Raw genomic sequence first — 16523 nt, 5'->3', positions numbered from 1 at the left:
GGAATCTTTGTCTCTGGCTTAGCTCATGTAAGTACTACATGTTTTTTCAGAAAAAAAATGTCAAATATTGCAGTTTTGGGTCTTATTCTTTCAGCAAAACAAAACCAGTCCAAACATCTACCTCATTGAGAAAAAGAATTAACAGAAAGATCTATATTGTATTTTTCTGTTGTGGTGCCTGAAACCCATTTGAAAAAATCCTGTAGAGCTAGTGATGGGAGTTACAGTTCCTAAGCCCAACTTGAGATAGATTCCAAGGTCTAATTTCATTCAAAAGTTTTTTTATTAGATTGGCATGTTTCTGATGAACACTTTGTATTTCATCATATCAACACTTTCCAGAAGAAATCTTTATACCTGGAAGTGTTTGACTTAATTTCGAAGCTTTCATTTGTCCTTTGCCTGTATGAATTGCAAACCCTTTTTTCCTGTGCCGATTCATGACTTGACTTACGTTGCATATTTTTGGCAAATAATATATATAAAAAATCCAAGTTTATGAGTCTGTTATTGGATATTTAAAACCTGTTTAAATTGATTATTTTGTATAAAATGAAAAGCATGAACAGAAGGGTGAACTAAGAGTCTATAGACTTGGTGCTGTCAAAGTAAATAATTGGTTGATTTCTGTAGAAATTGCATAAAAATCCATAGGATGGACCATGCAGTTGCACATATGAAAAAGTTAGAAAGTATTTGATGACAATTATTCACTTTTAGGCTCATATGATCCACTTATCCTAACATTAATGAGTTGTGTAATGTAATGAGTAGTGTTAGTTGCACTATGAAAAAAAAAAAGAAGCGAAAATGTAATCTAAATTGAGATGAAAAATAGAGTTAAAACCAGAATTTCTATCTCAAATAGTCTCTCAATGAAGTTGATATCTGTAATTCATAGACCTGTAATGAATAGATCAGGGTAAAAAAAGCCCTTTAAAATAAAACCTGACCAGTAAAGTAAAGGAAAGGAAAATAATAAGTGGTTTTTCAGGTATATCAGGAGCAAAAGGAAGATTAGGGAGAATGTAGGCCCACGGCAGAATTGAGAGGGTGCTCTGGTGACAGAGAATGCAGAAAAAGCTGAAGTACTGAATACCTTTTTTGTTTTGGTCTTTATGACCAAGGCTGGCCCTCGGGAAGCCCAGTCCAGAAAGGATAATAGGATGGTCTGGACAGCAGAGGACTTGCCCTGGGTGGATGAGGAAGGGTTTAAAGATTTGTTGGGCAAGCTTAACACTCACAGGTCAATGGGACCTGATGGGATACATCCAAGAGTGCTGAGGGAGCTGGCTAATGTTGTTGCTAAGCCTCTCACCATCATTTTTGAACAATCATGGAGGACAGGCGAGGTACCTGAGGACTGAGGACTGAGAAAGGCCAATGTCATGCCAGTCTTCAAAAAGGGCAGGAAGGATGACCCAGGAAACTACAGGCCAGTCAGCCTCACCTCCATCCCTGGAAAAGTGATGGAACAACTCATCCTGAATGTTATCACTGAACATATGAAGGAAAAGATGGTTATCAGGGGGAGTCAATATGGATTCACCAAGGGGAAATCCTGTTTGACCAACCTGATAGCCTTATATGAGGGCTGTTTAGATGAGAGGAGAGCAGCAAACTTCAGCAAGGTTTTTGACACTGTGTCCCATAACATCCTCATCAGAAAGCTCAGGCAGTGTGGCCTGAATGAGTGGATAGTGAGGTGGATCAAGAGCTGGCTGAATGACAGAGCCCAGAGGGTGGTGACCAGTGGCACAGAATCAAGTTGGAGACCTGTGGCCAGTGGAGTTCCACAAGGATCGGTTCTGGGGCCAGTCTTGTTCAACATCTTCATCAATGATGTGGATGAGGGGACTGAGTGTACCCTCAGCAAATTCCCTGATAGCATCAAACTGGGAGGACTGGCTGATTGCCCAGAAGGCTGTGCTGCCATTCAGTAGGATCTCTACCGGCTTGAGAACTGTGTGGGGAAGAACCTCATGAGGGTCAACAAGGATAAGTGCAGTCCTGCACCTAGGGAGGAGCAACCCCATGCACCAGTACAGGCTGGGGATTGGCCTACTGGAGAGCAGCTCTACCTGGGAGTCTTGGCCAATAATAAACCATGAGCCAGCAATGTATCCTTGTGGCCAAGAAGGCCAACGGCATCCTTGAATGCATCAATAAGAGTGTGATCAGTAGGTCAAGGGAGGTTCTGCTCCCCCTCTACTCTGCCTGGGTGAGGCCTCATCTGGAGTCCTGTGTCCATTTCTGGGCTCCTCAGCTCAAGAGGGACAGGGAACTTCTGGAGAGAGTCCGGTACAGGGCCACCAAGAAAATCAGTGGACTGGAGTATCTTCCATATGAGAAAACTAATGTAGGTGGTCCTGCTCTGGCAGGGGGGGTGGATTAGATGATCTTTCGAGGCCTTTTCCAGCCCTTGAGATTCTGTGAAAGTCTGTGGGAACTGGGGTTAATTTAGTCTAGATAAGAAGATACTGCAGGGGAATCTCATTAATATTTACAAATATCTAAATGTTGGATGTCGGGAGGTTGGGACATCCCTTTTTTCTATAGTATCTAGCAACAGGACAAGGGGTAATGGGATGAAGCTGGAACACAAAAAGTTCCATTTAAATATTTGAAAAAATTCTTTTACTGTGAGGGTGAGGGAGTCTTGGTACAGACTGCCCAGGGAGGGTGTGGAGTTCACTCCTCTGGAGATTTTCAAAACCTGCCTGGACACATTCCTGTGTGACCTGATCTAGCAGGACCTGCTTTAGCAGGGAACTTGGACTGGGTGATGGCTAAAGGTCCCTTTTAACCCCTACCATTCTGTGATTCTGTTAAAATAATTCTGGTCATGTGACTGTTAATTTTTTCCCCATTTTCAGTGTGTACTGATTCCTTTTTATGTAGTTTTGGGTGTTGTGAAATTTGCTGCATTATTTTTTTTTCATCATACTAAAAGCAGGAGATTAGACATTTCAACAACTTTCATGAAAAAGAGGTTCTAAAGCCAAAACATTGAGAGAGAAACTCAAGAACAGACAATATCTAAATGTGCTGTAACATCACATATATAAGCACAGCTATAGAAGCTGGGGCTGAATAGGGAAAACTTACCTGGATCTAATTCTCTCAGTGACTGTATTAATATACTGTCTCACAGGCTTATTGATTGTCTTGCCAATAAAGATGCTATGCTGAGAATGACACGGAACATACTTTGCATTTACAGTAAAGTTAGCAGGTCTTTTAGTGATCAGTATATTTAAATCCATTAATAAGTTTTATGATCTTCAGTAGATGGGAAGTTATGAGTTATTTAATTTTTTTTAAATGCACTGTTTTACTGGAAAAAAATGCTATTATAAGGTAAAAATAAGAGGTTTTCCTCATGGACTGGTTGTTTCTGTGAGCGTAAAGAATATACAGATATTTTGAAGATGAACAGGAATAGCATTTGGTATCTGGAGCATTTATTTAGCAATGATCTAAAGAAAGAACAAACTTTTTAGAAATAGGACAACAGGGATTCTGAACTATATGTGGATGCACATCTGCCAGTTGCATTATACACACATAAGTATGTATAATACACATACATATATACATACTCATGAGTAACCACATCACTAGCTACATGGCTCCCTTAAAGCTTGCTTACAGTCTTTGTGAGAATTCCTTTGTGAGAGGACTGCGGAAAATTCTCCCTGGAAAATTCTACATACCAGATAAGTAATGTATCTTACAAAATATATCTTTAAATTCTGTTATATAATTAACAAACCTAGGCTGTTTCTCTCTTTCATTACTGGCAAAGCTTTCTGCTTTGTTCTTTTTAGGTTCAGAAATTAACAGGTTAAAATAAGCAAGCATTTATTTTAATGTTGCTGGATATAACATCTTCTCCAGCTAGAGAGATTAAATTAATTCTAGGCACAAGAGTTCTCAGAGTGGTACCAAAAGCATTGCGTAATTTAACTGCCATGTTCATTATAAAGAAAACAATAGATTTAATATAAACTGTATCATATTGTGGGTTCTTACTCTGGATCCAGAGCGAACTTTACTCTTAGAATAATACCACAGTTATAAAAAGAAATTAATGTAGTGCTCATTCTATGATCTGAAACTAAATCTATCTTGAAAAACCAACTCATTACCAAGTTTTTGTACTTCATTATTATTTTTAGCAGTATAATGTTGCTAACATAGCTTCAAATATAGTATTTATTTCATTTCTCTGTCTTAGCTTTCCATAAATTACTGTCCTATTTCTTTCTCAGCAACTTTTCATGATTTTTCACCATGCCAGTTAAGCTATTATACCTGGCAGATGAACCTCTTTCAGCAGGTATATGTGTAAAATATATAACTAGCATATTCTTTTTGGAGATTTTCTTGTCAGTCTTGTGAATTGCCCTAGTTAATTCAAACTTGCTTTCAGCAAATCAACTACTTCTCACTTTTGTGACAGAAAGATGTTTCATCTCTGTTGAAAGTCAAACTATTGCCCAAATTTTTTTACTTATTTTTTTTCCTCTGAACCACATCTGCTTGGCTTTGTAACTTAAAGGCCCCCTGCCTAGCTTCATGTTTCAGTTTACACATTCAGATCTCCACTATCTCAGTTCTGATGCTTCTTGAAGGAAAATGGTGCTCCTTTATGTCCTTTATAATATCCTTGATATGATGGTGCCCATTCATTTTCTTGCATTCTGTGTGGCAATTATATCCATTCTGATTTTGTATGAGTCACTCCAGGGTGATAGATGATGGAGTTTCTCCAGGTTTTGGAATTCTGGCACAGATTTGCTTCTTGAAGTTGTTCCAGTGCCCAGGTACTTCGGACACTTCAGGTTCATCTTCCAGTGTTTCAGTTCTCATACTCTAACTTGCAACAACACTGAAGAAACAAACCACCAGCCGGCTCCTTGGAATGGTAAAAACCTAAGAGCAACACTAAAGCACCAGCAGCTCAGTTCCTTTGTGCACCTTCCTCACTTTCTGTGAGTTACAAGCTATTTCTTGGTAATTGCTCAGTGTTTTCCAATAGACCAACTTCCGCTACTAAGGTCAAGCTTTCCATATTCATATGACAAACCCAATATCAAGGTATTGAATCTTACAGTAGAAATGCTGGGTATTTTTTCCCTCTACTTGTTTTCAGAATGTGTAGCAGGAAAAAGGAAAATTCACTTCATTAATTATCATAAATAGTTACCATATTTTTAAAGCTGTCTAAGTTTAATGTACAAATGCTCCACTTAAAGCTTCTCTAACTGAATTTGTACTATCTATCTCCTATCACAGAAATGGCAATTTTATCACTAAATATATAGGAAACAAACCTTGCTTTTAGGTAAGCTTTTGTTGGCTTTTGGAATGGAAAGAGAGAATAACATTTGCTGTGTTATTTTTTGTAATCATAAAAAGACAGATGATTATGTATAGTATCTTGGATTTTCAGGAGGACAGAATTAAATTTGCCAGTAAATTTCATATAAATTTCAAAGTTCTGTGGGTTTCAAATCTCATATATAATATCAACATAACAGAAAAATGATAAACTGCAGTCTTGTCTCTAACTTTGTTTTTCTTGGTATTTCTAGAACCACCACCTATCCCTTCTTTTTGCATGACCCCTATGGACAGAGGACTTTGTAGAGCCAAAGAGTTAAGATTTTTCTATAACTATTCTACTGGAAGATGTCACCCATTTAGCTACAGTGGTTGTGGTGGGAATGAAAATAATTTCACCTCCAGAAGGTCATGTTTGAGGATCTGTAAGAAAGGTATGGAAAGGGATACTGCCACAGACTATCATAAGAGGTAAATATTATGCAGGCTGAAATGTTCTTTCGGCTTTTGGTAGTAAGTATTGGCTTGATAAAATGTGATAGTTGAAAGTCTTCAAAAAGTGAAAATGAAAATTAGAAGACAGACAGAGCTAGAAAGATGGAGAGTAAAATACAGTGTACAAGGACAGAAATAAGACAATCTGGCATTGGTCAGGTATGCAAAGACTTCATGTAAGAAAAAGATATTTTTTCTTTTTTAAATAGTACTTCTTGTAAGAAAGACCTCTCTTATTTTGAATAATCTTGGATGTATAAGTCATACAGCATTTAATCTTACCTTCTTCATTTAACCTTTAGGATTCAATAAAAAAAGAGGTGAAAGAAGATTAATAAAAATCAAGAAGAAAAGAAAGAAACTGTCAGTAAAGGCTCTGGGTGAGGAAATCATCCCTGAAATAATACAACTTTGATTTTTATGGAAATGTGAAAAAAACTTCTATTCACCTGTGAATTAAAGCCTTTAGCGTGCACCATTTCAATACAATTGCTGTATTGATTATTTTGATTACATATTATTAAGCTGCTTATATTTTTATTATGTATTGCTCATTCATGTTAATAAACGTAACATTCTACTTTGATAACAGGTCTTAAATCGTAGTTTGATTGTATATAATTGTCACAGCCGAAACAAGACAGAACTGGCTGTGTGGGTATATAACTTCTAATGATTAAAAAGTAGACAAAACTCAAATTTACTTTATTACCCCATTATCATTTTTTGAAATTTATTTTTGTGTTACAGAAAGTATAATACTTGTCAAAGTGTAATCACTTGTCAAGCATGATTGTTTCAATCATCAATTAAAAGACTATAAAAAGAATATAGACATTGGAGTTTTTAAATTCAGATTTATTTTAGATTATGCAAGTTAGATTTAACGCCATCAAAGTGGATATAATTACACTATTGTAACATGAATGTCAGGTCAGAATTAACCCACCAAAAAGCATGAAGAGAGTATTATAGTTGTAAATGTGTGGGACAACATGACAGATATTTGCAAGGATTTTAAAATATATTTGCTGAGATAATATTTTTATCCTTGTTATTGAACTAGAATCGTACCTAGCACGGTAACAATTTCCAGAAATGCATATAAATTATTTACAAAAAAAAAACCCCAACCATTTTCTTTCATATCAGTAAATAAAGTTGCTTTAGAGATAACACTCTTTACTCTCCAGTTAACTTTGAGAGGTTTTACTGGTTGGGTTTCATTGGAGATTTGTAAGACTGACATTAAACAGTAGTACAGTTTCTGCCCTTCTCCAAGATACCTCTCTGATCTTGAGTAAATTTGCTATAGCGAGATTTTTTAAAGGAAAGAGGAGGAAAAAATAGTAATATTTGGTTTCCTATTAAGGTTTTTAGAAGCATCTTGCTGCCTATGAAACAAAAATAGCAGGATATTTTTTATACTCTTCCCTGTCTTCTTGGATGCTATAATTTTCTTTTTTTTATTGTATCATATGTTTCCTCTTTATCTTAAAGTTACACTGCTGTTTGTGAGAGATGGTGTAGGAATAAGTAGCTGAAACAGATGTAACATGCTCAGAAACTACAGCAAGAAGAAAGGAGAGCAATGACGAAGTAATAAATGATCTGTTGGACTAAGTTGCCTTTGCCTGTGTCCTTTGAATCTCACGTGCAATTTCAGAAAACCTATGTTTTATATTTCTGATGGACTTTCGACTAAATTCACAAAGTGCCTAAGCTTTAATGTTGAAAATGAAAGTACTTATGCATTCTAAACATCTGAGTTGGGCAGCAAGTCACAATTTTTTATACAGAAATTCTATCCAAATCTCTTTTTGGTGCCTAAGTCCTTTCACGACTCTTCTAATCTAACATCTATTAAGTTTGATTTGAAAAATGCTCATGGAACTGAATTGTACACTAGGAAATATTTATGTAGAGTCTTGTCATAGAAAAACATAAGAGCACCACAGACTTACAAGGCAGTAACTACATAAATCAGAAAAGTGCAGTTCTGACAGGAAACCTATAAACTCCATAGGCTGCTGAAAGCTAGTAATGTCAGTTCTCTACACAGAATTAATTTGGCGTGTGGCTACCTGCCAGTTTCAGTTTGTTTGAAATTTTCCCATTCTAGTTCATCATTGTTACTGACCTTACTCTCCAGGTATCATCTGTACTCCACACACTGGGAGTTGATTCTCTAGATGCGAGTTGCACTGCGCAGGAGCAGAGCAGTATATTAAATACGTGCAGCAGCTAGAATTTGTCATTGCAGGCAAGTGGAGAGACTGTGGTTTAAATTGCTCCCAGGCCTTCCTACTTGTAGCATAGCAATTGCCTTAGCACAGCAGTGTACATGGCCTCCAAAAGCAGGAGCTGCTTTAGGCACACTAGGTATTGGAGAGACAGAACCTACCTGGGGGCTGAACACACTGCTACTGTCCCAGCTATCCCGCTTCTACACTGACACAGGCTTGTGTCTGCCAGTGGCTGAGAATGCTGGTGAGTGCATAGGTGTCTACACCTTTTCTTGTATAAATTTTATGATGAAGGCAGTAAAAAATCTAATATTTTATTCTTCAACATAACAATTTGCTATCTGCTGCCACTATTAAAACTTATATAATTGCTAGATCATATGAGGTACCTCAGAATGGAGAGACAGCTATGTTCAACTTCACCTCTCCAGCAGCTCAGTGATTCTGTGTGGACATTCTGATTCCATGATTTCAGATTAAAGGAAAAAAAATAAATAAATCATCAAGTGCTGGATAAGTAACAGATTTGGAGCAGCCACCTTCTGTGACTGATGTCTGACAGGCAATAGTATTCCATATACCATGTTAAAATACTTTTAGAAACAAATACAGTATTCTCTAGTATAATTCTGAGGTATTTAACCATCATTTACATTAAACTAAAACATCTCGAGTTTTCATGTAAAAGGTAATGAAACTCAAATCTTTAACAGCAGGACTACAATGTTCACAGAACTCAGTGTTTATATGAGTCTGCATTGGCAGTGTTTCTTTAAGGAAAACTTCTCCTCAGCATCAAGCCCAAATAGCCCTAGACAGTGTCCTCAGCGTAACTGTCACAGCACATCTAAACCTAGTGGTGTTTTCAGTTGTGGTGGGACTCTGATCTGAGCCTCTGATCTGAGCCTCTCAGAGGTTGGGAGAAAGAGGAGGATGTTTGCCCTTGGGGTTTCTTAAAGCAGTCCCACCAAGAATGCTAGTAAGTATTTGTATACTCTATAAGTTTTATGAGATCATAAACTACAATGGTGAACTTTCTAAAAAATTGTATTTTCAGAATGAAACAATATATATAGACAGATAGGAAAGAATAGATGTATTGGTTTGTACCATACATTGTCCCATGATCCCAGTGTCATTTCACAGCAATATGTCTCCTTCAAACTTCCTCTTGGTCCAGTGACTTGTTCCTGGCTGCCTGCAATCAATATGTTCAAAATCCTCCACAGAAAAATCATCATTTCTGTCCCTTTAGAAACTTGACTGTGTGTCTGCTTCCCATTCTTCTAAGCCTCCCGTTTGCTGAGCTCTCCAGCAAACTAATAGGGTCTCCTCACTGTGCATGCTCAGTTGCTTCCCTGGACTGTGAAGTGTTTTCCAGAACTGCTATTGCTAGGATGGGGCTACTAGGTACTCACTCAATTCTCCCACCCCCTACTTGCATTACACTAGAGAACCTTCTTGTGCATCTGTTTTGCAGTAACAGTGATTAAATAAGTTACCTCTTGAGCAAGCTCTGATGTCATTGTTGAGATAGAAAAAGATAGCATCTCAACTGTATCTGTATTTCAATTGACTAAGAAAATATTACGAAGCAATTCATATTTTAGACCTGTTAGCGCAATGAGAATAAAGACTGGAATGTTATAGACAGTATAAAAACCAATCTGATTTTAATCAGAGATTTGATCTGAGACTGCACACTCTTCTTGGTGTGCATACTAGGTTTGGCCACCATACCAGCTCTCCAGCTGTCTTTCTATCTCGCTTTTGTATAGCTATACAGTGCATTGAATTAGTTTTCCAAAAAGCATCCAAACTGCAGTGCGACGTGGTTTCATTTTCATCAACTGGTTTCTTCTGTGCCCTTCTCTTTCACTCATTTCTTTTAATTTCTGTTATCTCCAATATCTGCAGAACAATCAAACACAAGAAAAGCTTCCCAAAGATAATTAGGAAGTGAATGTAGAAGAGGGGATAATTGAGCCACAATACAGGGAACAGAAGGAATAAAATGTCAGAATGGTGAAGAGGTCAGAAAATGAAGCTATGATAAGGTGTTAGGGTGCCTGTGCATTTCCAGTTAGCTGGTGTCCCTTTATCCAGTCATTTTGTTCCAGAATCAGTCTCTGTTGCTTTGAAGGAAACATACAGTGTGCTGTGAAATTTCTCACACTTTGCATGATGGGAGCCAACAAGCTGAAGCAATTTCACAGAGGTTTGATGAGTTTCCACCTATCATCTGACCTGCAATAACTTGGTATATAGCCTTAGTCCATACAGATGATGAAGTAAAATGTCTTATAAGAAATAATTTAAAGTATTTTTATCCATTTTTTTCCCTTTTTTTCTCAGTTTTAGTTTCTATTCCCTGTTTCCCTTTTCTTTCTAGCTTGAGCCAGCACCTCCTTGCATATCCAGACCATCTACTATTTCAAAGCTGATAGACTCATTTACGTTCTAAGAAAGTGTTCCTCTTCTGCCTTTCCAATGTCTTAAAGTGGACATAGCAATTATGTTTTCTACCTGGTTGCTTTCAGTGGTCTCTTCTCTTGAGAAAGAACCAGCTTCAGATAAAGTAGAATGTACAATTATATACATGAGCACTTGATATTTTATTCATAGGCAATACATTGCTAAGCATGAGGAGTGTCCTTGCTTTTGTTTACCCAATAATACTGTTGAACCTCTAGACATGCCTCAGCGCAAAGCACTTGTCAAGGATTTTTTTTCCGGTGTGACTATCCTGTTACTGACCGCTGAGGCAGGCACTCTGTCTCGGAGGGTACACGGCACACGTGTAGGATACTCTCGGCGGTTCGGACCGCTCGGCTCGGCGGCGTACGCTGGGCTACCTGCGCCGGCGGCACGGCACCCGCGGGCCGCCGCCAGGGGGCGCCGCTGCGCCAGCAGGTGTGGCGCCGCTGCAACCCGCAGGACATAGGAACAGGGACACCGCCCACCCCCCGCGGGACAGGGAGACCATTACCCACCCCCGAGGGACGGGGACACCGCCCGCCCCTCCCTGGGACACGGAGACCATTACTTATCCCCGAGGGACAGGGAGACCATTCCCTACCCCTGCGGGACAGGGAGACCACTACCCACTCCTGTGGGACAGGGACACCGCCCCCCACCGCCACCCCCACTCCCCCGTGGGACAGGAAGACTGCTACCCACCCCCGCGGGAGAGGGAGACCTTTATTCCCCCCGCGGGACAGGGAGACCACCCCCTTCCTCCGTGGGACAGGGCCACCGGCAAGGCCTCTGCGAGAAATGAGTTCGGGAAATACGGCGTGTCCGCTGTTCCGGGCATGGTCGAGGGCGGGCACTGCTGTACTGCGTTGCCCGTTCGAAAGGAAAATAACAGTCTATCCCTAATTAGCTTTTATCGTCAGTGAAGAGGCGTTTATCACAACGGCCACGCTAGAGAGATTCTCATAGCCGATCATGAGTAGTCTCTTTATTTGCAAAACCCTATTTATCCTTGAACTTTTCAGATCCGCATAAAGTTTGTGCTGAATGGTGGAAACATATATTTATTTAATTCTTTTCCTTGAAGGGTTTTAAGCCTTCTCTGATTGAAGTACAGTTAGTTGAGTTCATTTAGATCCCCGTTGAACTGCTCGCGCCCACGCTGTCGATAACCGAGGCATCCCTACCAGTGCAATTTACATTTCAGACAGATAAAGGGGCAGCTCAAATAGGGGTTGGGGAAGGGGGGCGGGGGGGTTACTATCTGTGACTTTGAAGTGCAAATTACACCACCTGAGATATCTCAGATACCTAGAGAGTGGGAGTGAGAAAGCTCTAATGATAGCTGAATAAGTAGAATACAAGACTTTTGAACTAAATTTTTGAAACTCTAAACCCCCTACAACCCCACTGAAGCTGATGTGCCAAATCAAATATGGCCTATGTAGTGCATGGCTGGAATACATGGATTATTTTCTACCTTAAAGTGTGTAATATACCATGTTATACCCTATAGCCTAGACCTAACTGATCTAAAATAATGCTGCCACGCTCACTCCTAATGAAATTCCACTACCCGAGGTGACACTGTTTATTTTAGAGAAGTTAATTTCCATTACTGTTCAGAGCTACTCCCTGGTTTGTATCTGTTTACATTGCTTAGAAGTTTAGAGTGCTAGCTCTTAGTTCTTCCCTGATTGTAAAACTCAAACATTCTCCTGTTGATATAAGATCCTAGATGTACCGAGTCACATGTGCCAAATGTGTATTAAAGTCACATGCCTGCTCCTTTAGTGACCTTAGAGTGTGATTTCACAATTCATATTATTCAGTGGCTGTATAAATTTAAAGTATTCTTGCCCCTCTTTTCTCGCTTTTGATTTTTCTTGGCCATGGATTGGTGTTCAGTGGCTTTTTACTTAGTTCGGGGTTTCTTGATGCTTTCATGAAAAGATTTTCGATGGCACTCATCCAGCTCACAATGTTTTCTGCAAATGTTTATGCTGGGAAAAAGAGTGGATGAACAACAGGTAGTGCGAAGCAAGCAGAATGTTTAATATTTTTATCATGAGCAAATTAAATTGTTAGAATTTTGATGAGCACTTCCTAAACCACAACCTCCGGGAGGTCCTTATGGCGTTCCATAAGGAGTACTGGGAATTACAGGTGTTACATTATTTCAGCTTGATGCTCCAGGAGCTCCCCACTTGTGCATTGACATGCGCTCACAGCACCTGTCTATTGATCTGGGGGGTACAATCTGCCTACAGTACAGGTATCAATGCTGCAAAGAAAAAGTGATAAATGATCACAAAGAAATATTGCTAGATCCTGATAAAAAAATCTTTAAAGTTAGTGGAAGGACTTCCATTAATTTTGTCTTTAATTGTACAAGTTTTCAAACTGGGCTGCTCATACTTGTGCTTTCAGATCACTGGCAGCCTAGAGTTCTGTGCATCAGTAGCAATATTTTTGTCATTTTTTCTTTTCTAGCCTTGCTATTTTGAAGACTTATTTACTTAAACATAGGTTCTCTCGTTGGGTATAAACCAAAGTGCCACTTGGAATTACGCACTTACATTAATCTGAAAATTTGTTTCTGATCTATAATACAGTTTGAAGTTTGAGGAGTAAGAGTATTTCTCTATAGCACTTTCCAGCACTTAAAGGATGGGATGTAACACAGCACCAGTGGTTTCTGGCAAATGTGGGTCAGGTCAATCCTACGAAGAAGCAATGGGGTTGTTTTTTGTTATCTCTGAATAACGGTCCAAACTGGTTTATTTCTTTGCATCTAATTAAAGAAAGAGGACAAATCTTACTGGCTCGGTAAATACAGACAGGTCCCATGGTCTCCCCTTTTCCAACAGAGCGACTGGTTTCAGAGGGCTAGTTTCTACTCAGGGCGGGCGAGCTCCTGTCGAGCTCGGGCAAGGTGCGAGCACCCCCCCTCCCGTCAACAGCGCTGCTGTCTGGGGGTAGATGACCACCACGGGCAACAGGGCTCAGCCGGTGCTCCGCTCCCCTTTAGCACTACCAGAGCATCCCGGCTTCCTCAGGACGTGCCGTTTGAGAGAGAAAAAGTAACTCAAGGCGGCGGCAGGCGGGGCTCGGGGTGATGTAACAGGAAGCTCTGATGCTCCGCCGCTCCCCGCGCAGGGCCCGTCCCGCTCCGTTGCTGCCGCAGCAGCGCGACCTGCGGAGTGGACCGGCACGGCTGGGTCAGCGGCAGCTCTCCCCGGCAGCTGCCGGGCCCGGCCACCGTGCTGTACCCAGCGGGAGGGCAGTGGGCGCTCGTAGGTCTCTATTTGGCTCGGGAGGGAGCGAGAGAGCGAGACACCTCCTTCCACCGAAAAGGGAGATCGCAGTGATTGATCTGAAACCGTTCTGGCAAAAACTCGGATTGGTGAGTACTGATCACCAGAGTTTCGTTGTTTGACCTAGGAACGGTATTTTTGCGCCATCTGATTGCATTTCCAGTTATGCGTGTGTGCATGCTTTTGCATGAACTTCTCCGTGTGATATGCAGGGAGAAAGGATATGAGGAGAAGCTGCGTTTATTTTTAGTGAGAGAAGCGTTGAGCTGATTTTATAACTGGTGTTGTTATAGTATATGCTTGAGGAAGTAATCAACGATAAATAGGTAGAAAGGGAGATAAAAATACCCTAATCAGCACTTATATGATTCTATCTAAAACCTCTAATATTACCTAACCAAATTTCTGTCTTTGCATCTGGAGAGAATTAGAGGCTCATTGGTCTGAGAAGAGTCCTTAAGACTAATTCAATACAACTGGAGCTCTTTCAAGAGAGACTGAATTAGGTGATAAAAGTGGTGTAGATTTTCTTACTGAATATTAACATCTTACTGATGTTAATGTACCGGAAAGGGGTCATACTTGAGTTATTTCATAATTAGGTTTTGTGTTTTAATTATACAACTAAGAAGATAAAGCTTCTGTTTTGTTTGGACTGTTTGCTTGAGAAAAAGTTATCTGGAGTTTAAAGCTTGTACATGTGCCTAGTTGTTACTGTTTGAAATTTTCTTTCCCACAAATACCAAATTGCTTTATTGGAAGGTATTTATTTATAGTTTTTCAATAGTATTTCAAGTATTTCAATAGTATTTATTTATAGTTTTTCAATAGTTTTTCAAGTATTTAATTTCCTTGAAAAACTATTGAACAGTGGGAAGTGTGTGATTCTGTGCCTTCCAGTATCAGCTGAGAGACAGTTAGGAATTTTGCCACTTGTTCAGCTTTCCAAAACAGATGTGATGTCCTCTGTTTTTACAAATATGGTTTGCAATACTGAGATTGCTAAATCTGGTCATTTGCTTATGTTTGTAAGTGATGGATCCGTAGAACTGGAAAAAAGTAGTCTTGTTTCTGAAGGACACAGATTGCACTTGGATTTGGTCTATACTGATTCTATGATTTAATAATCCCTACATTTTATAGGGGCTGAGATTGTAATAATAATACAAAGAGATTAAGTTTTTTGCTCTCTGCCATGATAAACTTATGCCAGGTACCTTGGGGCCAGGTTTTGCTGCTGTTAACAGTTGTGCTGTTACAGGGTCATTCCAGTCATGTTATGCATGCTGTGGATCTTGTCATTCATCTGCAGTAATAATGCATTTACCTTTTTAAACAGTTATTGTAATTGTAACAATAATATAATATTAATATTATAAAATTATTATATCAGATCAGTGATGTGCTGAAAGCTTGATTGTGGTGTTGTGAGTCTGAGGTTTTTTTCAGTGGATTGAATAGTGTCAGACTAAATCTGGATAAATACAAATAAGACCAGATCGGAATCCTTGTGTTTTGTTTCAATGTACACATGCTGCAATACTATTCGAAATAACAATCTGTACTTGTAGTCTGCTTAAACTTGCATTGACTTCACTGCATATAGAAGCAATGCCAGAGTGTTCATCAAACTTTGCAAATCTCCAAGAAAAAAGGTGCTTCATGATACTAAATTAAACAAGATGACACTTCAGATAACAGTTGTTGATCAGTGCAGTAGGAGCAACTGTCTTCTGAAGTATTTCAGCAAAATTATTTATGTTCTTATTTTATGAACTTCATGAGTAACTGTTTTAGATTGTGATGGGACTGCCCATGTAGGAAATGTCAGGCATATGTGTGTTTGCAGGTTTGATACCAGAATCTACATTATTTGCAATTTAAACAAACATGGTGGCAAGATAGCAATGTTGAACATTGTGACTGCATTTTTAGTGGAAAATAACCCTAAGTACCTGAATGCATAACATCCATTACAACTTCAAGAATTGCATGATATGTGTCATGTCAACTTCAAATGTTACAGTGCTCTGAATTCCTAATCAGCTGGAGCCTTGCTCTGCATTAGGAAATGTAGTGTTTGACTCTTTGAACATGCTTTTCCTGATACAACACAACTGTGTAAGTCCTGTCCCACTGAGAGACAGTAGGAATTTTTCCACTAACTGTAAATGGGCAACATATTCCTAAATGTGCGTATTTTTCTCGAATTATGCGTACATCACCCATCCAGTCATTTGCATTCAGCAGTCTGTTGGTAGCTGTTTTTTTGATACTTTCTATAATTTTTTTAATATTTGAGTGGCAAAATAACACATCTGCATGTTCAGGTATTGGTGACTAATGACTTACCTGGCTAAGTAAAGGGGCCTGCTGTGGCAATGCAGTATTGTTCTGGGGGCTGTCTGAGTATTGCAATTTCGATTTAGACTAGGACACAATTGAGACAATTAACTTATCGTCTGCTTCCAAGAGGGTTCATAGCATGTGCAAGAACTGTATAGGACTGGGCCCAAAAAAGACCACAAAATCGTACAGATAAGAGAATCAAACTAGCCCATGATCTTTTGGAAGAAACTGTAGCTGTTAATATGTTTTTTAAGAATAATATGTACACTGTGATATTTAAAAAGTATCTAGT

General features: G+C 39.3%; 2 protein-coding genes across 3 annotated transcripts in view; both read left to right on the top strand.

Annotated features, from left to right (window-relative positions):
• The window catches only part of TFPI (tissue factor pathway inhibitor), a 42056-nt gene extending 34597 nt beyond the window's left edge, over positions 1-7459 (top strand). For both annotated transcript variants that reach the window (XM_062003144.1, XM_062003143.1), the window contains 3 exons: positions 5601-5783; positions 6147-6224; positions 7345-7459. In XM_062003144.1, the coding sequence (XP_061859128.1) occupies positions 5601-5783; positions 6147-6224; positions 7345-7388 (305 nt within the window). In that variant the 3' untranslated portion in view covers positions 7389-7459. The remainder of the gene's footprint in view (positions 1-5600; positions 5784-6146; positions 6225-7344) is intronic.
• Positions 7460-13719: 6260 nt separating this feature from the next.
• The window catches only part of CALCRL (calcitonin receptor like receptor), a 65806-nt gene continuing 63002 nt past the window's right edge, over positions 13720-16523 (top strand). The window contains exon 1 of the mRNA XM_062002643.1: positions 13720-13971. The gene's annotated coding sequence lies outside the window, so the exon portion shown is untranslated. The remainder of the gene's footprint in view (positions 13972-16523) is intronic.

The sequence above is a fragment of the Colius striatus genome, chromosome 9 (genome assembly GCF_028858725.1).
Source record: "Colius striatus isolate bColStr4 chromosome 9, bColStr4.1.hap1, whole genome shotgun sequence".
NCBI lineage: Eukaryota > Metazoa > Chordata > Aves > Coliiformes > Coliidae > Colius > Colius striatus.
The sequence above is the reverse complement of the archived record's forward strand: the minus strand, read 5'-3'. Positions and strand labels throughout refer to the sequence as shown.